General features: G+C 48.4%; 1 protein-coding gene, 1 non-coding gene and 1 pseudogene across 2 annotated transcripts in view; all 3 read right to left on the reverse strand.

Moving 5' to 3' along the window:
- The window catches only part of RSBN1 (round spermatid basic protein 1), a 101056-nt gene that overhangs the window by 38200 nt on the left and 35288 nt on the right, over positions 1 to 27568 (reverse strand). Inside the window, exons 4-5 of the mRNA XM_063955408.1 lie at positions 12302 to 12444; positions 10758 to 10925 (exon numbers count right to left, since the gene is read on the reverse strand). Of these exons, the coding sequence (XP_063811478.1) occupies positions 10758 to 10925; positions 12302 to 12444 (311 nt within the window). The remainder of the gene's footprint in view (positions 1 to 10757; positions 10926 to 12301; positions 12445 to 27568) is intronic.
- On the reverse strand, positions 14790 to 14904 carry LOC135054109 (U5 spliceosomal RNA). The gene has a single exon (XR_010243361.1). It is a non-coding gene; the product is annotated as a U5 spliceosomal RNA (small nuclear RNA).
- On the reverse strand, positions 16705 to 16790 carry LOC135054196 (U5 spliceosomal RNA; annotated as a pseudogene).

Raw genomic sequence — 27568 nt, forward strand, 5'->3', positions numbered from 1 at the left:
TGCTCCCCAGCCTCGCAGGCTGGCATCAGTGGTCACCAGGACCCAGTCCTGAATGCCGAATCTGCGGCCCTCTAGAAGATGAGCACTCTGCAACCAACACAGGAGGGACACCCTTGTTCTTGGTGACAGGGTTATCCGCTGATGCATCTGAAGATGCGATCCGGACCATTTGTCCAGCAGGTCCCACTGGAAAGTTCTTGCGTGGAATCTGCCGAATGGGATTGCTTCGTAGGAAGCCACCATTTTACCCAGAACCCTTGTGCATTGATGCACTGAGACTTGGCTCGGTTTTAGGAGGTTCCTGACTAGCTCGGATAACTCCCTGGCTTTCTCCTCCGGGAGAAACACCTTTTTCTGGACCGTGTCCAGGATCATCCCTAGGAACAGAAGACGAGTCGTCGGAACCAACTGCGATTTTGGAATATTGAGAATCCAATCGTGCTGCCGCAACACTACCTGAGATAGTGCTACACCGACCTCCAACTGTTCCCTGGATCTTACCCTTATCAGGGAATCGTCCAAGTAAGGGATAACTAAAACTCCCTTCCTTCGAAGGATCATCATCATTTCGGCCATTACCTTGGTAAAGACCCGGGGTGCCGTGGACCATCCATACGGCAGCGTCTGAACTGATAGTGACAGTTCTGTACCATAAACCTGAGGTACCCTTGGTGAGAAGGGTAAATTTGGACATGAAGGTAAGCATCCTCGATGTCCCGAGACATCATGTAGTCCCCTTCTTCCAGGTTCGCAATCACTGCTCTGAGTGACTCAATCTTGAATTTGAACCTCTGTATGTAAGTGTTCAAAGATTTTAGATTTAGAATCGGTCTCACCGAGCCGTCCGGCTTCGGTACCACAACAGTGTGGAATAATACCCCGTTCCCTGTTGCAGGAGGGGTACCTTGATTATCACCTGCTGGGAATACAGCTTGTGAATGGCTTCCAAAACTGTCTCCCTGTCAGAAGGAGACATCGGTAAAGCCGACTTTAGGAAACGGCGAGGGGGAGACGTCTCGAATTCCAATTTGTACCCCTGAGATATCACCTGAAGGATCCAGGGGTCTACTTGCGAGTGAGCCCACTGCGCGCTGAAATTCATTGAGACGGGCCCCCCACCGTGCCTGATTCTGCTTGTAAAGCCCCAGCGTCATACTGAGGGCTTAGCAGAGGCGGGAGAGGGTTTCTGTTCCTGGGAACTGGCTGATTTCTGCAGCCTTTTTCCTCTCCCTCTGTCACGGGGCAGAAATGAGGAACCTTTTGCCCGCTTGTCCACGAAAAGACTGCGCCTGATAATACGGCGTCTTCTCATGTTCCAAATGCCGTTTGAAAACCGCATCACCTGACCACTGTCGTGTCCATAACCCTCTACTGGTAGAAATGGACAACGCACTTAGACTTGATGCCAGTCGGCAAATATTCCGCTGTGCATCACGCATATATAGAAATGCATCTTTTAAATGCTCTATAGGCAAAAATACTGTCCCTATCTAGGGTATCAATATTTTCAGTCAGGGAATCCGACCACGCCAACCCAGCACTGCACATCCAGGCTGAGGCGATTGCTGGTCGCAGTATAACACCAGTATGTGTGTAAATACATTTTAGGATACCCTCCTGCTTTCTATCAGCAGGATCCTTAAGGGCGGCCATCTCAGGAGAGGGTAGAGCCCTTACAAGCGTGTGAGCGCTTTATCCACCCTAGGGGGTGTTTCCCAACGCACCCTAACCTCTGGCGGGAAAGGATATAATGCCAATAACATTTTAGAAATTATCAGTTGTTATCGGGGGAAACCCACGCATCATCACACACCTCATTTAATTTCTCAGATTCAGGAAAACTACAGGTAGTTTTTCCTCACCGAACATAATACCCCTTTTTGGTGGTACTCGTATTATCAGAAATGTGTAAAACATTTTTCATTGCCTCCATCATGTAACGTGTGGCCCTACTGGAAGTCACATTTGTCTCTTCACCGTCGACACTGGAGTCAGTATCCGTGTCGGCGTCTATATCTGCCATCTGAGGTAACGGGCGCTTTAGAGCCCCTGACGGCCTATGAGACGTCTGGACAGGCACAAGCTGAGTAGCCGGCTGTCTCATGTCAACCACTGTCTTTTATACAGAGCTGACACTGTCACGTAATTCCTTCCAACAGTTCATCCACTCAGGTGTCGACCCCCTAGGGGGTGACATCACTATTACAGGCAATCTGCTCCGTCTCCACATCATTTTTCTCCTCATACATGTCGACACAAACGTACCGACATACAGCACACACACAGGGAATGCTCTGATAGAGGACAGGACCCCACTAACCCTTTGGGGAGACAGAGGGAGAGTTTGCCAGCACACACCAGAGCGCTATATATATACAGGGATAACCTTATATAAGTGTTTTTCCCCTTATAGCTGCTGTATCTTTAATACTGCGCGTAATTAGTGCACCCCCCTCTTTTTTTTAACCCTTTCTGTAGTGTAGTGACTGCAGGGGAGAGCCAGGGAGCTTCCCTCCAACGGAGCTGTGAGGGAAAATGGCGCCAGTGTGCTGAGGAGATAAGGCCGCCGATAAGGGGGCGGAGCCTATCTCCCGTTTTTCTATGTATTCTGGCAGGGGTTAAATGCATCCATATAGCCCAGGAGCTATATGTGATGCATTTTTTGCCATCCAAGGTGTTTTTATTGCGTCTCAGGGCGCCCCCCCCCCAGCGCCCTGCACCCTCAGTGACCGGAGTGTGAAGTGTGCTGAGAGCAATGGCGCACAGCTGCAGTGCTGTGCGCTACCTTGTTGAAGACAGGACGTCTTCTGCCGCCGATTTTCCGGACCTCTTCTGTCTTCTGGCTCTGTAAGGGGGCCGGCGGCGCGGCTCTGGGACCCATCCATGGCTGGGCCTGTGATCGTCCCTCTGGAGCTAATGTCCAGTAGCCTAAGAAGCCCAATCCACTCTGCACGCAGGTGAGTTCGCTTCTTCTCCCCTTAGTCCCTCGATGCAGTGAGCCTGTTGCCAGCAGGTCTCACTGAAAATAAAAAACCTAAAACTAAACTTTTCACTAAGCAGCTCAGGAGAGCCACCTAGTGTGCACCCTTCTCGTTCGGGCACAAAATCTTAACTGAGGCTTGGAGGAGGGTCATAGGGGGAGGAGCCAGTGCACACCAGGTAGTTCTAAAGCTTTACTTTTGTGCCCAGTCTCCTGCGGAGCCGCTATTCCCCATGGTCCTTACGGAGTCCCCAGCATCCACTTAGGACGTTAGAGAAAAAATAAGATTTTACTTACCGATAAATCTATTTCTCGTAGTCCGTAGTGGATGCTGGGGACTCCGTCAGGACCATGGGGATTAGCGGCTCCGCAGGAGACAGGGCACAAAAATAAAGCTTTAGGATCAGGTGGTGTGCACTGGCTCCTCCCCCTATGACCCTCCTCCAAGCCTCAGTTAGGATACTGTGCCCGGACGAGCGTACACAATCAGGAAGGATTTTGAATCCCAGGTAAGACTCATACCAGCCACACCAATCACACCGTACAACTTGTGATCTGAACCCAGTTAACAGTATGACAACGTAGGAGCCTCTGAACAGACGGCTCACAACAAGAACAACCCAATTTTTTTGTAACAATAACTATGTACAAGTATTGCAGACAATCCGCACTTGGGATGGGCGCCCAGCATCCACTACGGACTACGAGAAATAGAATTATCGGTAAGTAAATTCTTATTTTCTCTGACGTCCTAGTGGATGCTGGGGACTCCGTCAGGACCATGGGGATTATACCAAAGCTCCCAAACGGGCGGGAGAGTGCGGATGACTCTGCAGCACCGAATGAGAGAACTCCAGGTCCTCTTTAGCCAGGGTATCAAATTTGTAGAATTTTACAAACGTGTTCTCCCCCGACCACATAGCTGCTCGGCAGAGTTGTAATGCCGAGACCCCTCGGGCAGCCGCCCAGGATGAGCCCACCTTCCTTGTGGAATGGGCCTTGACAGATTTTGGCTGTGGCAGGCCTGCCACAGAATGTGCAAGTTGAATTGTGCTACAAATCCAACGAGCAATCGTCTGCTTAGAAGCAGGAGCACCCAGCTTGTTGGGTGCATATAGTATAAACAGCGAGTCAGATTTTCCGACTCCAGCCGTCCTTGAAATATATATTTTCAATGCCCTGACAACGTCGAGCAACTTGGAATCCTCCAAATCGCTAGTAGCCGCAGGCACCACAATAGGCTGGTTCAGGTGAAACGCTGACACCACCTTAGGCAGAAAATGAGGACGCGTCCGCAGTTCTGCCCTGTCCGAATGGAAAAATCAGATATGGGCTTTTATACGATAAAGCCGCCAATTCTGACACTCTCCTGGCTGAAGCCAGGGCCAGTATCTTACTTTCCATGTAAGATATTTCAAATCCGCCGATTTGAGTGGCTCAGACCAATGGGATTTGAGAAAATCCAAAACTACATTAAAGGTCCCACGGAGCCACTGGGGGCACAACCGGGGGCTGTATATGTAGTACTCCTTTTACAAATGTCTGGACTTCAGGAACTGAAGCCAATTCTTTCTGGAAGAAAATCGACAGGGCCGAAATTTGAACCTTAATGGACCCCAACTTGAGGCCCATAGACAATCCTGTTTGCAGGAAATGTAGGAATCGACCCAATTGAAATTCCTCCGTGGGGGCCTTCCTGGCCTCACACCACGCAACATATTTTCTCCAAATGCGGTGATAATGTTGTGCAGTCACCTCCTTCCTGGCTTTAACCAGTGTAGGAATGACCTCTTCTGGAATGCCTTTTTCCCTTAGAATTCGGCGTTCAACCGCCACGCCGTCAAACGCAGCCGCGGTAAGTCTTGGAATAGACACGGTCCCTGCTGAATCAGGTCCCGTCTTAGAGGTAGAGGCCACGGATTTTCCGTGAGCATCTCCTGAAGTTCCGGGTACCAAGTTCTTCTTGGCCAATCCGGAGCCACGAGTATCGTTCTTACTCCCCTTTGCCGTATAATTCTCAGTACTTTGGGTATGAGAGGCAGAGGAGGAAACACATACACTGACTGGAACACCCACGGTGTTACCAGAGCGTCCACAGCTATTGCCTGAGGGTCTCTTGACCTGGCGCAATACCTGTCCAGTTTTTTGTTGAGGCGAGACGCCATCATATCCACCTTTGGTTTTTCCCAACGGTTCACAATCATGTGGAAGACTTCTGGATGAAGTCCCCACTCTCCCGGGTGTAGATCGTGTCTGCTGAGGAAGTCTGCTTCCCAGTTGTCCACTCCCGGAATGAACACTGCTGACAGTGCTATCACATGATCTTCCGCCCAGCGAAGAATCCTTGCAGCTTCTGCCATTGCTCTCCTGCTTCTTGTGCCGCCCTGTCTGTTTACGTGGGCGACTGCCGTGATGTTGTCCGACTGGATCAACACCGGCTGACCCTGAAGCAGGGGTTTTGCCAGGCTTAGAGCATTGTAAATCGCTCTTAGCTCCAGTATATTTATGTGAAGAGACATCTCCAGGCTTGACCATACTCCCTGGAAGTTTCTTCCCTGTGTGACCGCTCCCCAGCCTCTCAGACTGGCATCCGTGGTCACCAGGACCCAGTCCTGTATGCCGAATCTGCGGCCTTCTAACAGATGAGCACTCTGCAACCACCACAGAAGAGACACCCTTGTCCGTGGCGATAAGGTTATCCGCTGATGCATCTGCAGATGCGATCCGGACCATTTGTCCAGCAGATCCCACTGAAAAGTTCGTGCGTGGAATCTGCCGAATGGGATTGCTTCGTAAGAAGCCACCATCTTTCCCAGGACTCTTGTGCATTGATGCACAGACACTTTTCCTGGTTTTAGGAGGTTCCCGACAAGTTCGGATAACTCCTTGGCTTTCTCCTCCGGAACAAACACCTTTTTCTGAACCGTGTCCAGAATCATTCCCAGGAACAGCAGACGTGTTGTCGGGGTCAACTGAGATTTTGGAAAATTCAGGATCCACCCGTGTTGTTGCAGCACTACTTGGGTTAGTGCTACTCCGTCCTCCAGCTGTTCTCTGGACCTTGCCCTTATCAGGAGATCGTCCAAGTAAGGGATAATTAATACGCCTCTTCTTCGCAGAAGAATCATCATTTCGGCCATTACCTTGGTAAAAACCCGAGGTGCCGTGGACAATCCAAACGGCAGCGTCTGAAACTGATAATGACAGTTTTGCACCACGAACCTGAGGTACCCTTGATGTGAAGGGCAAATTGGGACATGCAGGTAAGCATCTTTTATGTCCAGGGACACCATAAAGTCCCCTTTTTCCAGATTCGCTATCACTGCTCTGAGTGATTCCATCTTGAACTTGAATTTTTGTATGTACAGGTTCAAAGATTTCAGATTTAGAATAGGTCTTACCGAGCCGTCCGGCTTCGGTACCACAAATAGCGTGGAGTAATACCCTTTTTCCTGTTGTAGGAGGGGTACCTTGACTATCACCTGCTGAGAAAAACAGCTTGTGAATGGCTTCCAATACCGTCGCCCTGTCTGAGGGAGACGTTGGCAAAGCAGACTTTAGGAACCGGCGAGGGGGAGACTTCTCGAATTCCAACCTGTAACCCTGAGATACTACCTGCAGGATCCAGGGGTCCACCTGTGAGCAAGCCCACTGTGCGCTGAAATTCTTGAGTCGACCCCCCACCGTTCCTGAGTCCGCTTGTAAAGCCCCAGCGTCATGCTGAGGGCTTTGCAGAACCCGCGGAGGGCTTCTGTTCCTGGGAAGGAGCTGCTTGCTGCCCTCTCTTACCCTTTCCTCTGCCTCGGGGCAGATATGACTGTCCTTTTGCCCGCTTCTTATAGGACCGAAAGGACTGCGGCTGAAAAGATGGTGTCTTTTTCTGTTGGGAGGGGGTCTGAGGTAAAAAGGTGGATTTCCCGGCAGTTGCCGTGGCCACCAAATCCGATAATTCCTCCCCTTTATACGGCAATACTTCCATATGCCGTTTGGAATCCGCATCACCTGACCACCGTCGTGTCCATAAACTTCTTCTGGCAGATATGGACATCGCACTTACTCTCGATGCCAGAGTGCAAATATCCCTCTGAGCATCTCGCATATAAAGAAAAGCATCCTTTAATTGCTCTAAAGTCTGTAAAATACTGTCCCTATCCAGGGTATCAATATTTTCAGTCAGGGAATCCGACCAGACCACCCCAGCACTGCACATCCAGGCTGAGGCGATGGCTGGTCGCAGTATAACACCAGTATGTGTGTATATACTTTTTAGGGTAGTTTCCAGCCTCCTATCAGCTGGATCCTTGAGGGCGGCCGTATCAGGAGACGGTAACGCCACTTGTTTTGATAAGCGTGTGAGCGCCTTATCCACCTTAGGGGGTGTTTCCCAGCGCGCCCTAACCTCTGGCGGGAAAGGGTATAATGCCAATAACTTTTTTGAAATTAGCACTTTTCTATCTGGGTTAACCCACGCTTCATCACATACATCATTCAATTCCTCTGATTCAGGAAAAACTACAGGTAGTTTTTTCACCCCCCACATAATACCCCTTTTTGTGGTACTTGTAGTATCAGAGATATGCAAAGCCTCCTTCATTGCCGTGATCATATAACGTGTGGCCCTACTGGAAAATACGTTTTTTTTTTTTTCTTCACCGTCGACACTAGATTCAGTGTCCGTGTCTGGGTCTGTGTCGACCGACTGAGGTAAAGGGCGTTTTACAGCCCCTGACGGTGTCTGAGACGCCTGGGCAGGTACTAACTGGTTTTCCGGCCGTCTCATGTCGTCAACTGATTTTTGTAATGTGCTGACATTATCACGTAATTCCATAAACAAAGCCATCCATTCCGGTGTCGACTCCCTGGGGGGTGACATCACCATTACCGGCAATTGCTCTGCCTCCACACCAACATCGTCCTCATACATGTCGACACACAGCAGACACACAGGGAATGCTCTATTGAAGACAGGACCCCACTAGCCCTTTGGGGAGACAGAGGGAGAGTTTGCCAGCACACACCCAAGCGCTATAATATATATGGGAACAACCCTATATAAGTGTTGTACCCTTATAGCAGCTTAAATATAGTAATATCGCCAAAAAAAAGTGCCCCCCCTCTCTGTTTTACCCTGTTTCTGTAGTGCAGTGCAGGGGAGAGTCCTGGGAGCCTTCCTCACAGCGGAGCTGAGCAGGAAAATGGCGCTGTGTGCTGAGGAGAATACGCCCCGCCCCCTATTTCGGCGGGCTCTTCTCCGGAGTTTGTGAGATCTGGCAGGGGTTAAATACATCCATATAGCCTCAAGGGCTATATGTGATGTATTTTTTAGCCATAAAAAGGTATTATACATTGCTGCCCAGGGCGCCCCCCCAGCGCCCTGCACCCTCCGTGACCGCTGTGTGAAGTGTGCCGACAACAATGGCGCACAGCTGCAGTGCTGTGCGCTACCTCAGGAAGACTGAAAAGTCTTCTGCCGCCTGCTTCTGGACCTCTTCCATCTTCGGCATCTGCAAGGGGGGTCGGCGGCGCGGCTCCGGGACCGGACTCCATGGCTGGGCCTGTGTTCGATCCCTCTGGAGCTAATGGTGTCCAGTAGCCTAAGAAGCCAATCCATCCTGCACGCAGGTGAGTTCACTTCTCTCCCCTAAGTCCCTCGATGCAGTGAGCCTGTTGCCAGCAGGACTCACTGAAAATAAAAAACCTAAAAACTTTTTCTAAGCAGCTCTTTAGGAGAGCCACCTAGATTGCACCCTGCTCGGACGGGCACAAAAACCTAACTGAGGCTTGGAGGAGGGTCATAGGGGGAGGAGCCAGTGCACACCACCTGATCCTAAAGCTTTATTTTTGTGCCCTGTCTCCTGCGGAGCCGCTAATCCCCATGGTCCTGACGGAGTCCCCAGCATCCACTAGGACGTTAGAGAAATAAACGAACACCCGGACCAGCGGACTGAAAGGGGTCCCATGTTTACACATGGGACCCCTTTCCCCGAATGCCGGAACCCCACGTGACTCCTGTCACAGAGGTCCCTTCAGCCAATCAGGAAGCGCTACTTTGTTGCACTCACCTGATTGGCTGTATGCGCGTGTGAGCTCAGACAGCGCATCACACAGCTCCCTCCATTACTTTCAATGGTGGGAACTTTGCAGTCAGCGGTGGGGTTACCCGCAGTCAGCCACTGACCGCGGGTGACCTCACCGCTAACCGCAAAGTTCCCACCATTGAGTATAATGGAGAGGCTTTGCGATGCGCTGTCTGACAGCTCAGACGTGCAGCCAATCAGCAGAGTGCCAGGACGTTGCGCTCGCTGATTGGCTTAAGAGACCTTTCTGTGACAGCAGTCACGGGGGGGTCTCTGCATTCGGGGAAAGGGGTCCCATGTGTAAACATGGGACCCCTTTCAGTCCGGCTTGGTTGGGTGTTCGTTTATTTTTTTTGCCCAAGTACGAGGATTTATATCTGGACACTGGATTGAGGCGAGTATAATTTTATTCACAGGTACCCCGGATAGTCGGATCAGGAGACGTGGCAGTCGGCGGGTCAACATAGGTAAGTATGTGTGTGTCGGCAGGTGTGAAATAAACTTTTACTTTCAAGGTGTGTGTCTCCTGTTTTTATTTGGGTATTTTTTTTCCAGTAGTATACTACTACTACTACTACTACTACTACTACTACAGGTACCAGCGGGCCCGTTTTTCTCCCGCATGCTGGTACTTGTGGTTCTCCAAGTACCAGCTTGCGGGGGAGGCTTGCTGGGACTTTTAGTACTACTGGAAAAAACAATATTCTTGTCATTTTCTCAAGGCTATCAGCCCCCCATCTGCAGCCCTTGGATGGGAGGGGGGGGGGGGGAGGGGGGGGAGACAGCCTCGGGCTTCACCCCTGGGTACCCCGGCCAGGGGTGACTAGTTGGATATTTAATGCCACGGCCGCAGGGCGCTGTATAAAAGTGACCCCCGGCTGTGGCATTATCTGTCCAGCTAGTGGAGCCCGATGCTGGTGTAAAAAATACGGGGGACCCCTACTGTTTTTGTCCCCCGTATTTTTTGCACCAGCACCAGGCGCAGAGCCCGGTGCTGGTTTTAAAAATACGGGGGATCCCCTGTCCATTTTCCCCCCGGATTTTTAGAACCAGGACCGGCTCGGGGACCCCACGCCATTTTTTCCAGGATTTTACCATTCCATCTAAAAAAATAAAATAAAAAATATATATATTTTTTTTTTTAAATATATAAATACTTGTGCCTCCCAAAAAGACAAACCAAGTACCTAATCCCTTCTAATATAAATAGATATGCTATTACCAATAAAAAAAAAAAAAAAAAAAACCACACCAAAAAAAACATGTTTTACATTTTTTTTTTTATTATATTCACCCACCAAAGTGTGGCGGATTGAAAATGACGAATTTACTGTCTAAAAGCACTGTTGTCGAATTTCCAAACTTCAATTGAATATACTTTTGTCGAATTGCCGCATTTGTACCATTGCAGAAATGTCGAATTTCAAAAAGTCAAATTTCAAAAAGTCGAATTTTGAAAGTCCGTTTTTTTGACGGAAAGTACTGAATTGCATTGTCGAATTTTTTTTTTTGGCGAATAAGTCCCGTTTTTCGACAATTTCGGGAATTCGACCGCAATTGCATATACCCTTAAATATCTATTCTGTTTGGGTAATTGTGAAGCATTTCACATTAATACAAAAACATTGCTTCTATAACATGTTGCAATATTTGCATAGATTTTTTGTAAGATACAGAACAGTGCCTTAGAATTTACCTACCATTCTCCGAACTGCACAGCCTTCAAGACCCCTACAGCAGCTGTACTCTCCCAGTCAAAACCCTGACCAACATGATCAGCATGAGCTCTTGTTCGGTCCTCAAAAAGCAGTTCTCTGGGTTCACTAGTGCGGGGAAGGTATTGCAAGTTCTTTATCTCATTCATAGACCTGCAGTCAAGTCGAGTAAACAAAAAGTTACAGCATACTTCTATGTACAAGGTAAACAGAAAGGGGACAATTTTACTGCTGCATGTTAAGCTCTATTGTAAACAAAAAAAACAAAAAAAATTGCAAACTAACAGCAAATTGTGTATTTTTGGTAGTATATACTAGTGATGAGCGAGGTTCGGTATTACTCGGTTCTCAAAACGGCATCTTATTGGCTATACAAAACACGTGACATCAGTGAGCCAATAAGATGCCGTTTTGAGAACCGAGTAAAACCGAATCCGCTCATCACTAGTATATACACAAAAAATAATAATCATTTGTGGTCTTACTGCACTAATTAACTTACTGCAAAAAAGCAGTGTTCTATACGTAGGGTCTCATAATACATCTGCACTTTAAACATTGCCTTTAACTTATTTTTTGTTGTTGCAAGTTATCGGTGTCTTAATATTTTCAATGTGTAGGAATATGGCAGCCAAAAGGACATACACTGTTATATTCAATTACCCTGTGGCTAATTATCATGCCGGCAAATAAATACGGGGGGGGGGGGGGGGAATGGGGGTCAGAACATGCACGTTTTTCAAATGTACGTGTCCTAACATTTACTAGTGCCAATATGGGAGTGAATAGCACATGCAGTGCACTCCTCATCTACTGTATGGAGAGTTGTGCTCTCTGCAGTGCTACGCAATATTGCCTGCTAAGACCAGATCGCTCTTTGAAATGTAGATTTCTTGAAGGCCACCTCATTTTATATTATAACAAAATAAAATTGAATGTATAATATAAATATATATATATATTTATTACACACACACACACACACACACACACACACACTAGTTTCTTCTTTTGTCATCTGTTTTTGGCACCCTTCACTGTGCAGTTTCAATGTGGGCATATTGGTCGCCCACAGCAAGGGTGTTATGCCCAATTTTTTTCTTTTTTCTTTATGTGCAAAAACACTTTCATCAGCTTGTTGTTCAACATACTGTATTATGTGAATAATTTAGACACTGGCATGTTTAACATTGATAGGTTTTAAGAAAAACTTTTAAGTCTGGGTGAAAAAGGGTGGTAGCTTTGGATTTTATTGCTTGAGGTTATTCAATTCCAGCCCAGTTTTCACCTGAACCCTTTTTTAACATCTGTTAACTTAAAGTGTTAAAGGGCGGTAACACAGAAGAGAAAATTCACACATTAACAGGGTTGCAGCACCCATTAACCTCCTAGTTATCAGAGCTGCTGGTGGGCCGACTTTGGAGCTAACTAAACAGCCCTGGTGGATCAGACTACTGTAAATTACTGTGGATAATTGAATTACACCCTTAGCATGTACAGTCATTAATCCAGGTAATGTGCTCTTTTACCTTCTTCGCTTGAACGGGGATTTTGGCATGTCTGCTGTGGGGATCATTTGCTCTCCTGGTCTCACCCACATGATTGGTCCATCATCACTTTGTGATCTGCACTGAAGCTTCAGTGTAGACATTGTCCCCCATGGTAAAGTCATCTGCAAACATAATCAACAATAATGACAAACACTACTGATTTACCTAACAAACACCAAGGCCGGATGTAATGGCTTGCGAGACAGCCAGAGCTTAGAGTTCCGGCTGAACTCGTACATTTTTGTAAAGCAGCAAACCTTTACAAGGTAAAACCTGGTTAGTTTTGCCTTGTAAACATATGCGGCTATAAAAAAATAGGATTTTGGTACTTACCAGGTAAATCCTTTTCTTTGAATCCATAGGGGGCACTGGAGTACTCTTGGGATATGGACGGGCGGAGCCGAACAAAGGCACTGAATATTCAAATTTAGGACCCTCCCACCCCTCCATATCCCCGAGTACCTCAGTGTACTGTCTCAGTGTTTTTTACTGAGCGAACAGGAACGATATAGAGAGGTTGACAATGGAGAATACCTATAACATAACGGACAACAACAATGTTGACCCATAACCTTACTGTCAACTAAACAGTTGACACCATAACCGATAGAACTTTATAATTTGAACCAATCGGTGAAAATGTGTTACCATAAGCTCCTCTGAGCTTAATATCAATCAAGTAAAACTTGTTACCCTAAGCTCCCTTGAGCTTAAAACAACCCAGGTAAAACTGCTCTGGGTGGGCGTCCAGTGCCCCCTATGGATTCAAAGAAAAGGATTTACCTGGTAAGTACCAAAATCCTATTTTCTTTATCATCCACTAGGGGTCACTGGAGTACTCTTGGGACGTACCAAAGCTTCCCTCGTGGGCGGGAGAGCTGTTTGATACTTGTAACAGTAGGCAGCCCAAAGCTAGATGCTGATGGCGCCACCATTTATAACGTGTAAACGTGCACAAACATGGTGCACATGAAGGCTATATAGCCGCGTTTTAGACACTCCACGACCCACTGGGTCTGACATTCCCACAGACCTGTGGGATGAGCTATTACTGACGTAGGCGATTGTAACTTAGCCTTAAAGTAAACCTGACTTGTAGTCATTATTATTATCCAACTGGATAATGTCTGCTAAGAAACTGGCTAACCCCAGTTGGCAGTATCATAGAGAACAAACAACGTATTCATATCACGTACTGTTGACGTTCGGGACATATATAAACGCGTAATGCGTGTACCACATTCAGAATTCTAGAATGTGCTGTCCACACAGGAAACCCCTATTGGTATATTGATGTGAAGAATACGAAAGCGTGATTCGTCCGAAGATCTGCTTTGTCATGAGAAAACTCAAATACGGTGGCTTGGAATACAAGGCACCCAAATATGAAAACAAAACCCTTGCCGAAGCCAAGGCTATAAGAAAATTGTTTTCCAAAGTGAGAAACTTAATTCCCATTTGTTGAAAGGGTTCAAAATATGAAAACTGTAAGAAATCTGAACCCAACTTCAAGTCGCCTGGCGCTGTAGGTGGGATAAATAGAGTGTGAACTTTGATGACACCTTGTAGAAAGATGTGTACAGACGCCAATAGAGGCAAACGTCTTTGAAAATAAGTTTATCACACAGATACCTGCACTCTTCGTGCAGATCAACGCAGTTTTCCATCCCACCCCGTTTAACAGAATACGGGTTACTTGAAGGATGATGTTGGAAACTTCCGAGGTTTACAACCTATGTAAGCACACGAAATTTTGTAAAAATGAGCTGCCTTAAACGGCTTACTATTTCGTAACATGGTTAGTATAACCGATACTGTAATGCTCAATTTCTTAAGAGGGCGTTTGCACCCTCACCCCGTCAACCGCAGCTGCGGTACATAGATAATAGGTACATAGGTAACTATGGGTAAACTAACGTTCCCTGATGTAACAGGTTGGACGTATTATGAGCGGGCCAAGATCGTGTGCAAGTATTCCTTGAAAATTCGAGAAGCAAACTTCTCCGAAACCCATGAGCTACCACCAGTATGACTGTGACAAACTGTCTTATGAGCCGTTTTGACAACGGAGAGAGCAGCGGAAACTGGTGGAGCCAGATACACGATGCTGAATGACCACATGAATGTGAGAGACTCCACCGCCACTGCCCTTGTGATCTGTTTTGTACACATACTGAGCTTTTGTAATTGTGGCGAGATGCCATCATGTATACTTGAGGGTAACCCCCTTCTGTGGACTCACATATGAAACACCTCTGGATTTAATGTCCAGTTTTCAGGATCCAAATCCTGACGGGTGAGATCCTCTGTCTAACAGATGTCCACTCACGTAATGATCTCTTGACATTTTCACATAATGGTGTTCTAAGCCATTGAGGATTTGAGTCACATGCCGCATTACCATGCGGCTTCTTGGTTCTCACTGGTTGTTGTGTATGCAACTGCCGTTGCCTCGTTTGACTGCTTAAGGCCAGCGTGAGACAGGCATCAAACATTTACCTGAAACTCATGGTTGTTCCTCTCCACAGAAATCTTTAGTAAAAGGCGAAAGATTTATTCGTTCTGAAGAGAAACCAGAGTATATACCTGGTCAGACTGAAAGCGAATCATGTATTGCATTGTAAAATGCACAGAGTTCTAGGACCTTTATCGACAGCAATCTGTCGTGTTTTAGAACCTTTGTTGCTGATTTTAACTACAAATCCTGACCCTCTGCGACTGTCGTCCAGAGTATATGCACCCTTTTCCCTCTGTGGGAAACGCGAGTGAAGGGTGGCGAACTAAATTGAAAACACATCTTTATTCTTAATAGGTGAATACACCAATGTACCGCTAGTGTGCGTGTTTTGCACTAATTACTAGACGTACATTTGTTATTGCTGGTGTAGTAGGTAAAAGTCTTTGATTTACCGTATTTATAATCTTACCTAGGAATTGACATCGTTTAGACGGAATTAGATGCGATTGTTTTCGAACTTGATCTGCTACCGCAGTATACCTTAGTAGCGCAAGTTAGAGGAACTTTGTTGAGACAGAGTTCTTATGAGCAGATCATCTAAGGTAGAGAAACTCTGTTGAGACAGAGTTCTTATGTGAGATGAGCTATCATCCCCAACATAACTTTGGTAAATACCCGAGGCGATAAGCAACGGTAGACCCGAAATGGATAATGGTTGTGGCGATTTGCAAACGCTAGAACCCGTGAAGATCAAACCGGAATGGGTAACTACGCATTGTGAAGATCAAGTGCCATTATGCCACTTTGTGCTCCAATAAACAAATACTAACCGCAGAAAATTCATTTTCCCACTGCAGTAAGTGACCTGCTGATTGAGATTGCGACAGAGCCGTCTGGTTTTGCTCAAACAGAGGGAATATGTAACCCTGACTCTGTTGGTATACTACTGCTTGGATTATAAAGACAGCTGAAACCCAGCAGAGACTAAATGGCAACCTGCCAAACCGGTCGACAGAGCCAGTATTGTCCTTTAATCTGTAAATAGCTGAGACATCCATGAATTGAAGTCTGGAAACCCCTCAAAGTAACATGTAAAGACGCGCTTCCACAATTGGAAAAGAGGTCATCAAACCACTGGCTTGCTGACTGTAGCGTCCTGACGTTACAAGGCGTGACTGTTTTGTACAACCGCCTTTGAAAAACGGAAGTCTAAAGGGATTAAACGCCGGTACCAGTATTCCGTTTTGATACTGGATGCGGTAATGGCTGAATATCAAATTTAGGACCAAACAAGCTCTGTCCTAGTCGTGCTGAACTAGCTACGATGAAAAACAGGCGTTAGTAGAGGCTTTACAGATATACTCTGCAGCTTCTTTTAACAGTGATCTCATAGTTTCCATACCTAGAGACTAATGACCCAAATGTATCCTGGGTCTTTAAAATGTTTAACACAGACGCATTTGCCAATGGCGGATCGCGTTATTTTGAAACGATTAAATAGTGGTCAAAGTCCACTAATATTTTCTAAAAAACAAATGGAGGCCTTGACTCACTGGTTTTTAGCAATGTATGTTGCCCAAAACCCCCGCACTATATAAGTGCTGGTGTAATGCACCCGTCTCACTCGAAGTTTCTGCATTAACCCTGGTACCCAAAGGAACTTGGCCCTTTGAAAAGACTATCTTTAGTTATAGCAGGCGGAGTACTTCCGAGACTCCGATGTTACCGCTGTTTTAATTTGAATTGCCAATGCTTAACATAGGACCGTTAAAAATTATTTTTAGTCTGCGCTAGAGCCTTACTAGCTATGCAGACTGACACCACAATAGGCAACAGACAGACACTTGCACTACTTGTTGAAGTTCTTTTGTGTCATATATATATTTTTGTTGCTGAAAAGCATATTAAGGCCAGCCGTAGCCAGGCTATGAAACACATGGTTATTTCTCTCTACGGACATCTTTAGCAACAGGCGAAAGATTTATTAGATCTGAAGAGAAACCAGAGTATTCTTTATGTGAAAAGCAGTTCACATGTGCATCCGAACTACATTCCCACTAACACCCCCTTTGCCTCTGGTGGCTTAGAGATGTAGGGCAGGAATGTTCTAGAATTATGTGAAACCTGAACAAAAATTCCCACCAACACCCCTGCGCCTCCTTGTGGAGCAGAGGTGTATGGCCGGAATGTTCTGGAATTATAAACTGGAAGAAACTGTAATGATTAAAAATGGCCCCCATGCCATGCATACACTGAAAAGCACAGGACCTGCTGCAGTGTTAATATATATAGACTTAATAGCCTATTATACAGGTAATATAGGCTTAATAGCCTATTAAAGTGTGATAATCACATTCCAGTTAATAGAACACTTATGACATCAAATGGCAGCCTACAGAAACAGGAAGCATGCCATTCATACAATTAGAAACATATTTTAGGACATGCTCTGTGAAAACTATGTCTTATTAACCCATGCAGCCTTGGTGCTGTTGCTATGGGTATTTACTCCCCCTTACCCCCGGTAGTCTCCCCTATGCAGCGGGAACGGGTGCAGGGAGAGCAGGGGAGCGCTGTGTATAGCGCCGGGGAGCCGTCCGGAAGAGCGGGCGGCGCCATGTATCATCAGCGTGCGGTGTCAGCGCTGGAAGAGCGGCCGGCGTCTGTGAGTGACGTGCGGCCGCTCTGTGCATGTTAGAAAGCGGGTACTTACTGTGGCTCGGGCGGCGCCTGTCCTACCTCGGTGCCGGGTAATCAGCGCTGGGAGAGCGGCCGGCGTCTCTGAGTGACGTGCGGCCACTCTGAACTTCCAGCGTAGTTAAGCGGGGCATATCAGCGGCGGCTTCAGCGGCGGCAAACCCCCACACAGCAGGGCGGCAGCGTGAGCTGACCGCCCTGACACCCCACCATTAGGACATGTGCCGCACCTCCTGTACGCTCCGTCCAGCTTGTGACGGGGCTTTCATCCTGGCTGTGACGGGGCTTTCTGTAAGCTCCGTCCAGTGTCAGACTGACTTCCATAGCGGCTGGGCATAGTGCGTATGAGCTCCCCCTGCTGTGCAGCCGGACGGAGCTCCGTATGCGCAGGAGGCTTAACCCCTACATAGCGGGGCGGCAGCCTGCGCTGACCGCCCCGTTTCTCCCCAGCCTACCTTTCTGATCATGGCTGACGTCTGCCTCAGCTCTGTAGTCTTGGCTGTGGCGGGGCTTTTTATTCCAGCTCCAGTCAGCTTCCAGTAATCTATGGCTGCGACGGCTTCTTTGTGCAAGCCCGTCCAGCTTTTCCTGGCTGCTCTTTGTAGAAGCAGTGGGCTGTCTGTGGCTGTGAGGGTGCTCTTCGTGAGGACCGACACGCCATGCTGTCTGTGGCTGTGAGGGTGCTCTTTGTGAGGACCGACACGCCATGCGCTGCCCGTGCAGCGGCACTATCCCGGACCCATGTTTTTCCAGAAACTGGGAAGGGATGTGCTAAGTGTAAAAATAAAAATTAAAAATAAAAATCCAAGTGTGGCTATACCACAAGCCGATGTTCGTGCTGTGAGCACCGAAAAAACACTGAGACAGTACACTGAGGTACTCGGGGATATGGAGGGGTGGGAGGGTCCTAAATTTGAATATTCAGTGCCTTTGTTCGGCTCCGCCCGTCCATATCCCAAGAGTACTCCAGTGACCCCTAGTGGATGATAAAGAAAAAAAAAAAAAAAGAAGAAGATTTTACTTACTGGTAAATCTATTTCTCGTAGTCCGTAGAGGATGCTGGGACTCCGTAAGGACCATGGGGAATAGACGGGCTCCTCAGGAGATAGGGCACTTTAAGAAAGCTTTGGATTCTGGGTGTGCACTGGCTCCTCCCTCTATGCCCCTCCTCCAGACCTCAGTTAGGGAAACTGTGCCCAGAGGAGATGGACAGTACGAAGAAGGATATTTGTAAATCTAAGGGCGAGATTCATACCAGCCACACCAATCACACCGTATAACTTAAGATAAACTTACCCAGTTAACAGTATGAACAACATAGCCACGGTATCGCCGAAAACTAAAACATAACCCTTATGTAAGCAATAACTATATACAAGTCATGCAGAAGAAGTCCGCACTTGGGACGGGCGCCCAGCATCCTCTACGGACTACGAGAAATAGATTTACCGGTAAGTAAAATCTTATTTTCTCTAACGTCCTTGAGGATGCTGGGACTCCGTAAGGACCATGGGGATTATACCAAAGCTCCCAAACGGGCGGGAGAGTGCGGATGACTCTGCAGCACCGATTGAGCAAACAGGAGGTCCTCCTCAGCCAGGGTATCAAACTTATAGAACTTTGCAAAGGCGTTTGTCCCCGACCAAGTAGCTGCTCGGCACAACTGTAATGCCGAGACCCCTCGGGCAGCCGCCCAAGAAGAGCCCACTTTCCTAGTGGAGTGGGCCTTAACAGATTTCGGTAACGGCAATCCTTCCGTAGAATGCGCCTGCTGAATCGTGTTACAGATCCAGCGAGCAATAGTCTGCTTTGAAGCAGGGGCGCCAACCTTCAGTCTTCCTGATCCGAGCCGTTCTGGTCACAAATCTTCAAAGCCTTGACTACATCCAGGGACTCGGAATCCCCCAAGTCCCTTGTAGCCACAGGCACGACAATAGGTTGGTTCACATGAAAAGATGAGACCACTTTTGGCAGAAGGCGAGGACGAGTCCTCAACTCTGCCCTATCCACGTGAAAAACCAAGTATGGGCTTTTATGCGATAAAGCCGCCAATTCTGAAACACGTCTCGCTGAAGCGAACGCCAACAACATGACCACTTTCCACGTGAGGTATTTCAACTCCACAGTTTTAAGTGGTTCAAACCCAAGGTGACTTGAGGAAACGTAACACCACGTTAAGATCCCAAGGCGCCACTGGAGGCACAAAGGGAGGCTGAATATGCAGCACCCCCTTCACAAAAGTCTGTACCTCAGGAAGAGAGGCTAATTCTATTTGAAAGAAAATGGATAAGGCCGAAATCTGGACCTTTATGGGCCCTAATTTTAGGCCCAAGGTCACTCCTGTTTGAAGGAAGTGAAGTAGACGGCCCAAATGGAACTCCTCCGTAGGAGCAGCTCTGGCCTCACACCAAGAAACATATTTCCGCCATATACGGTGATAATGTTTCAACGTCACGTCTTTCCTAGCCTTGATCAGGGTAGGAATGACTTCCTCCGGAATTCTTTTCCACTAGGATCCGGCGTTCAACCGCCATGCCGTCAAACGCAGCCGCGGTAAGTCTTGGAACAAACAGGGCCCCTGCTGCAGCAGGTCCTGCCTTAGAGGAAGAAGCCACGGATCTTCTGTGAGCTACTCTTGCAGTTCCGGATACCAAGTCCTCCGTGGCCAATCTGGAACAATGAGGATTGTTCTGACCCTGCTTATTCTTACAATTCTCAACACCTTGGGTATGAGAGGAAGAGGAGGAAACACATAGACCGATCTGAACACCCAAGGTGTCACCAGAGCGTCTACCGCTACCGCCTGAGGGTCCCTTGACCTGGCGCAATACCGCTTTAGCTTTTTTGTTGAGACGGGACACCATCATGTCTATTTGAGGCAGGCCCCACCGATCCGCGATCTGTGCAAAGACTTCTTGATGAAGTCCCCACTCCCCCGGATGCAGGTCGTGCCTGCTGAGGAAGCCCGCCTCCCAGTTGTCCACCCCCGGGATGAACACCGCTGACCGCGCGCTTACATGGCCTTCCGCCCAGCGTAGAATCCTGGTCACTTCTGCCATGGCCACTCTGCTCCTTGTTCCGCCTTGGCGGTTTATATGAGCCACTGCCGTGACATTGTCTGACTGAATCAGAACCGGTCTTCTCCGAAGTAAGTTCTCCGCTTGACGCAGGGCGTTGTATATGGCCCTCAACTCCAGGACGTTGATGTGGAGACAAGTCTCCAGGCTTGACCAGAGACCTTGGAAATTTCTTCCCAGTGCCACTGCTCCCCAGCCTCGGAGGCTTGCGTCCGTGGTCACCAGGACCCAGTCCTGAATGCCGAACCTGCGACCCTCTAGAAGGTGAGCACTGTTCAGCCACCACAGGAGACAGGGTGATCCTTTGATGCATTTGTTAATGGGACCCGGACCACTTGTCCAAGAGGTCCCATTGAAAAGTCCTCGCATGGAATCTGCCGAAAGGGATGGCCTTGTATGAAGCCACCATCTTCCCCACGACCCACGTGCACTGATGCACTGAAACCTTCTTTGGTTTCAATAGGTTCCTGACCATGGTCTTGAGTTCCTGAACCTTTTCGATTGGAAGAAAACCCCTTTTTCTGGTCTGTGTCTAGGATCAGGCCCAAAAAGGTCAGACGCGTTGTAGGAACTAGCTGGGACTTCGGTATATTGAGAATCCAGCCGTGTAGCTGCAACATCTTCATGGACAGAGACACGCTGTCCAGCAACTTCTCCCGAGATCTCGCCTTTATTAGGAGATCGTGCAAGTATGGGATAATTGTGACCCCCTGCCTGCGCAGGAGCACCATAATTTCCGCCATTACCTTGGTGAAAACCCTCGGGGCCGTGGAAAGCCCAAACGGCAACGTCTGAAATTGGTAGTGACAGTCCTGCACTGCAAATCTCAGGAACGCCTGATGGGGAGGGGGGGGGAATATTGCAACATGAAGGTATGCATCCTTTATGTCCAGGGACACCATCCAATCCCCCCCCCTCCAGGCTGGCGATGACCGCCCGGAGTGATTCCATTTTGAACTTGAACCTTTTCAAGTACAAGTTCAGAGATTTCAGGTTTAAAATGGGCCTGACCGAACCGTCCGGTTTCGGGACCACAAACAGGGTTGAATAATATCCCTCTCCCTGCTGGAGATGAGGAACTGTGACAATCACCTGTTGAACATACAATTTTTGTATTGCTGTCAACACGGACTCCCTCTCTGACGGGGAAGTCGGCAGAGCAGATTTGAAAAACCGGCGAGGAGACAAGTCTTCGAATACTAGCCTGTATCCCTGAGCAACAATCTCTACTGCCCAGGGATCCACCTGCGATTGAACCCAGACGTGGCTGAAAAACCGAAGACGAGCCCCCACCAGATCTGCCTCCCCCGGGAAGCCCCAGCGTCATGCGGTGGACTTTGCAGACGCAGGGGAGGACTTCTGCTCTTGGGAACTAGCTGTGTGCAGCTTCTTTCCCCTGCCTTTTGCTCTGGTAACAAAGGACGATCCCCGCACCTTCTTGTTTTTATTGGAACAAAAGGACTGCATTTGATAATGAGGTGCCTTCTTAGTATGCTGCGGGGGGACATAAGGTAAGAAATTCGACTTACCAGCCTTAGCGACAAGGTCCGAGAGGCCGTCTCCAAACAACTCCTCCCCCTTGTACGGCAAGGACTCCATGTGCCGCTTAGAATCGGCATCTCCCGTCCACTGCAGAGTCCACAGGAGTCGCCTAGCAGAAACAGACATAGCATTTATTCTGGAGCTTAATAAACAAATGTCTCTCTGAGCATCTCTCATATACAAGGCAGCATCTCTGATATGCTCTATGGTCATTTGAATGGCATCCCTATCTAAGGTGTCAATCTCCGCAGATAAGGAATCTGCCCATGCCACAACAGCACTACAAACCCAGGCCGACGCCATAGCCGGTCTAGCAATAGTACCGGAGTGAGTGTAAATGTGCTTCAAGGTAATTTCCTGCCTGCGATCAGCCGGTTCCTTGAGGGAAGCTGTATCCTGAGAAGGCAGTGCCACCTTTTTGGACAAGCGTGTCAGCGCCTTGTCTACTTTTGGTGAAGATTCCCAGCGTATCCTATCAGTTTGTGGAAAAGGATACGCCATAAGAATCCTTTTGGGAACTTGTGGTCTCCTATCTGGAGAGTCCCAAGCCTTTTCGCACAATTCACTTAATTCAAATGATGATGGAAAAGTGACCTCAGGCTTTTTCTCTTTATACATGTGTACCCTCGTGTCAGGGACAGGGGGTTCCTCAGTAATATGCAAAACCTCTTTAATGGCCATAATCATGTACCAAATACCTTTTGCCACCTTCGGCTGTAATTTTGCATCTTCATAGTCGACACTAGAGTCAGAATCTATGTCGGTATCTGTGTCATCGATCTGGGATATGGTGCGCTTCTGAGACCCCGACGGGCCTGGCGCCACAGGGACAGGCATGGACTGGGTACCTGACTGATCCCCATCTTCTGCCTTGTCTAACCTTTTATGCAAAAGATTGACATTTGCATTCAAGACATTCAGCATATCCACCCATTCCGGTGTCGGCGTTGCCGACCTGACATTCAAACACTCCTCCACAGTAAGCGAGCCTTCCTCGTCAAACATGTCGACACACGCGTACTGACACTTCACACACAGGGAACCCCTTTTCTGAAGACAGTATCCCTGTCAAGGCCCTTTGGAGAGACCGAGAGAGAGAGTATGCCAGCACACACCCCAGCGCAATAACCCTGGAGACCAACACAAAATGTTTTTCCCCCCCGCAGCGCTGTGTAATATGTAAACCTCCAATTATGTGCCCCCCCCCTCTGTTTTAAGCACCCTTTCACCGTGTGTAAGCAGGGGAGAGTCCGGGGAGCTTCCTCTCAGCAGTGCTGTGGAGAGACAATGGCGCTGTATATAGTCTTTTTGCCATGCCGAGGTTTATATTGCTGCCCAGGGCGCAAACACCCCACCCACCCCCCCACCCCCCCGCACCCTTACAGTGACCGGAGTGTGCGAGGTGTAAGGGAGCAATGACGCACAGCTGCAGTGCTGTGCATTACCTCCGTGAAGCTGAAGGCTTCTGCCGCCTGAGACGTCTGACTTCTGTACTGGCTCTGTGAGAAGAACGGCAGCGCGGCTCCGGGGGTGGATGCCCAGTAAGAACCTGCGTTCACCCCCTCTGGAGCTAATGGTGTCCAGTAGCCGAGGAAGCAGAGCCTATCTTTACCAAGAAGGTCTGCTCCTCTCTCCTCAGTCCCTCGATGCAGGGAGCCTGTTGCCAGCAGTGCTCCCTGTGAAAAAGTAGTAAAAAGTAGAAAGAAAAATCCAAACAAAAATGCTTTCAGGCAGAAAACTCTGGAGAGCTCTCTACAGTGCACCCATCTTGCTCTGGGCACAGTGAAAAACTGAGGTCTGGAGGAGGGGCATAGAGGTAGGAGCCAGTGCACACTTAGAATCCAAAGCTTTCTTAAAGTGCCCTATCTCCTGCGGAGCCCGTCTATTCCCCATGGTCCTTACAGAGTCCCAGCATCCTCGAGAACGTTAGAGAAAATAAGATTTTACTCACCGGTAAATCTATTTCTCGTAGTCCGTAGTGGATGCTGGGAACTCCGTAAGGACCATGGGGAATAGACGGGCTCCGCAGGAGACTGGGCACTCTAAATGAAAGATTAGGTACTATCTGGTGTGCACTGGCTCCTCCCTCTATGCCCCTCCTCCAGACCTCAGTTAGGATACTGTGCCCGGAAGAGCTAACTGAGGTCTGGAGGAGGGGCATAGAGGGAGGAGCCAGTGCACACCAGATAGTACCTAATCTTTCATTTAGAGTGCCCAGTCTCCTGCGGAGCCCGTCTATTCCCCATGGTCCTTACGGAGTTCCCAGCATCCACTACGGACTACGAGAAATAGATTTACCGGTGAGTAAAATCTTATTTTCTCCGACGTCCTAGTGGATGCTGGGAACTCCGTAAGGACCATGGGGATTATACCAAAGCTCCCAAACGGGCGGGAGAGTGCGGATGACTCTGCAGCACCGAATGAGAGAACTCAAGGTCCTCCTCAGCCAGGGTATCAAATTTGTATAATTTAGCAAACGTGTTTGCCCCTGACCAAGTTGCAGCTCGGCAAAGTTGTAAAGCAGCCGCCCAAGATGAGCCCACCTTCCTTGTGGAATGGGCTTTTACTGATTTAGGATGCGGCAATCCAGCCGCAGAATGCGCCAGATGAATTGTGCTACAAATCCAGCGAGCAATAGTCTGCTTAGAAACAGGAGCACCTATTTTGTTGGGTGCATACAGGATAAAAAAAAAGAGTCAGTTTTCCTGACTCCAGCCGTCCTGGAAACATAAATTTTCAAGGCCCTGACTACGTCCAGTAACTTGGAATCTTCCAAGTCCCTAGTAGCCGCAGGCACTACAATAGGTTGGTTCAAGTGAAAAGCTGATACCACCTTAGGGAGAAACTGGGGACGAGTCCTCAATTCTGCCCTATCCATATGGAAAATCAGATAAGGGCTTTTACATGACAAAGCCGCCAATTCTGACACCCGCCTGGCCGAAGCCAAGGCCAATAACATGACCACTTTCCACGTGAGATATTTCAGATCCACAGTTTTAAGTGGCTCAAACCAATGTGATTTCAGGAAACTCAACACCACATTGAGATCCCAAGGTGCCACAGGAGGCACAAAAGGGGCTGAATATGAAGCACTCCCTTTACAAAAGTCTGAACTTCAGGCAGTGAAGCCAGTTCTTTCTGGAAGAAAATCGACAGAGCCGAAATCTGGACCTTAATGGAACCCAATTTTAGGCCCATAGTCACTCCCGACTGTAGGAAGTGCAGAAAACGACCCAGCTGAAATTCCTCTGTAGGGGCCTTCCTGGCCTCACACCACGCAACATATTTTCGCCAAATACGGTGATAATGGTTTGCGGTTACTTCTTTCCTGGCTTTTATCAGCGTAGGAATGACTTCCTCCGGAATGCCCTTTTCCTTTAGGATCCGGAATTCAATCGCCATGCCGGCAAACGCAGCTGCGGTAAGTCTTGGAACAGACAGGGTCCCTGCTGTAGCAGATCCTGTCTGAGCGGTAGAGGCCATGGGTCCTCTGAGATCATTTCTTGAAGTTCTGGGTACCAAGCTCTTCTTGGCCAATATGGAACCACGAGTATCGTTCTTACTCCTCGCCTTCTTATTATTCTCAGTACCTTTGGTATGAGAGGCAGAGGAGGGAACATATAAAACGACTGGTACACCCACGGTGTCACTAGAGCGTCCACAGCTATCGCCTGAGGGTCCCTTGACCTGGCGCAATATCTAGTTTTTTGTTTAGGCGGGACGCCATCATGTCCACCTGTGGCCTTTCCCAACGGTTTACCAACAGTTGGAAGACTTCTGGATGAAGTCCCCACTCTCCCGGGTGTAGGTCGTGTCTGCTGAGGAAGTCTGCTTCCCAGTTGTCCACTCCCGGAATGAACACTGCTAAGACGTGATTTTCCGCCCATCGGAGAATCCTTGTGGCTTCTGCCATCGCCATCCTGCTTCTTGTGCCGCCCTGTCGGTTTACATGGGCGACTGCCGTGATGTTGTCTGATTGGATCAGTACCGGCTGGTTTTGAAGCAGAGGCCTTGCCAGACTTAGGGCATTGTAAATGGCCCTCAGTTCCAGAATACTTATGTGTAGGGACGACTCCTGACATGACCAAAGTCCTTGGAAATTTCTTCCCTGTGTGACTGCCCCCCAGCCTCGAAGGCTGGCATCCGTGGTTACCAGGACCCAGTCCTGTATGCCGAATCTGCGGCCCTCTTGAAGATGAGCACTCTGCAGCCACCACAGAAGAGATACCCTGGTCCTTGGAGACAGGGTTATCAGCCGATGCATCTGAAGATGCGATCCCGACCACTTGTCCAAGAGGTCCCACTGAAAGGTTCTTGCATGGAACCTGCCGAATGGAATTTTGCTTCGTAAGAAGCTACCATTTTTCCCAGGACTCGTGTGCAGTGATGCACCGATACCTGTTTTGGTTTCAGGAGGTCTCTGACTAGAGATGACAGCTCCTTGGCTTTCTCCTGCGGGAGAAACACTTTTTTCTGTTCTGTGTCCAGAACCATCCCCAGGAACAGTAGGCGTGTGGTAGGAACCAGCTGTGACTTTGGAATGTATAGAATCCATCCGTGCTGTTGTAGCACTTCCCGAGATAGTGCTACTCCGACCAACAACTGCTCCTTGGACCTCGCCTTTATAAGGAGATCGTCCAAGTACGGGATAATTAAAACTCCCTTTTTTCAAAGGAGTATCATCATTTCTGCCATTACCTTGGTAAAGACCCTCGGTGCCGTGGACAGTCCAAACGGCAGTGTTTGGAATTGGTAATGGCAATCCTGTACCACAAATCTGAGGTACTCCTGGTGAGGATGGTAAATGGGGACATGTAGGTAAGCATCCTTGATGTCCAGGGATACCATGTAATCCCCCTCCTCCAGGCTTGCAATAACCGCCCTGAGCGATTCCATCTTGAACTTGAATCTTTTTATGTATGTGTTCAAGGCTTTCAAATTTAAAATGGGTCTCACCGAACTGTCCGGTTTCGGTACCACAAACAGTGTGGAATAGTAACCCCGTCCTTGTTGAAGTAGGGGCACCTTGACTATCACCTGCTGGGAATACAGCTTGTGAATTGCCTCTAGCACAGCCTTCCTGCCTGAGGTAGTTGTCGGCAAGGCAGATTTGAGGAAACGGCGGGGGGGGGGGCGCCTCGAATTCCAGCCTGTACCCCTGAGATACTACTTGAAGGATCCAGAGAACCACCTGTGAGCGAGCCTACTGATCGCTGAAATTTTTGAGGCGGCCCCCCACCGTACCTGGCTACGCCTGTGGAGCCCCCGCGTCATGCGGTGGACTCAGAGGAAGCGGGGGAAGAATTTTGATTCTGGGAACTGGCTGACTGGTGCAGCTTTTTCCCTCTTCCCTCGTCTCTGTGCAGAAAGGAAGCGCCTTTGACCCGCTTGCTTTTCTGAAGCCGAAAGGACTGTACCTGATAATACAGTGCTTTCTTAGGCTGTGAGGAAACCCGAGGTAAAAAAATTTCT

This window comes from Pseudophryne corroboree, chromosome 2 (genome assembly GCF_028390025.1).
Source record: "Pseudophryne corroboree isolate aPseCor3 chromosome 2, aPseCor3.hap2, whole genome shotgun sequence".
Taxonomy (NCBI): Eukaryota; Metazoa; Chordata; class Amphibia; order Anura; family Myobatrachidae; genus Pseudophryne; species Pseudophryne corroboree.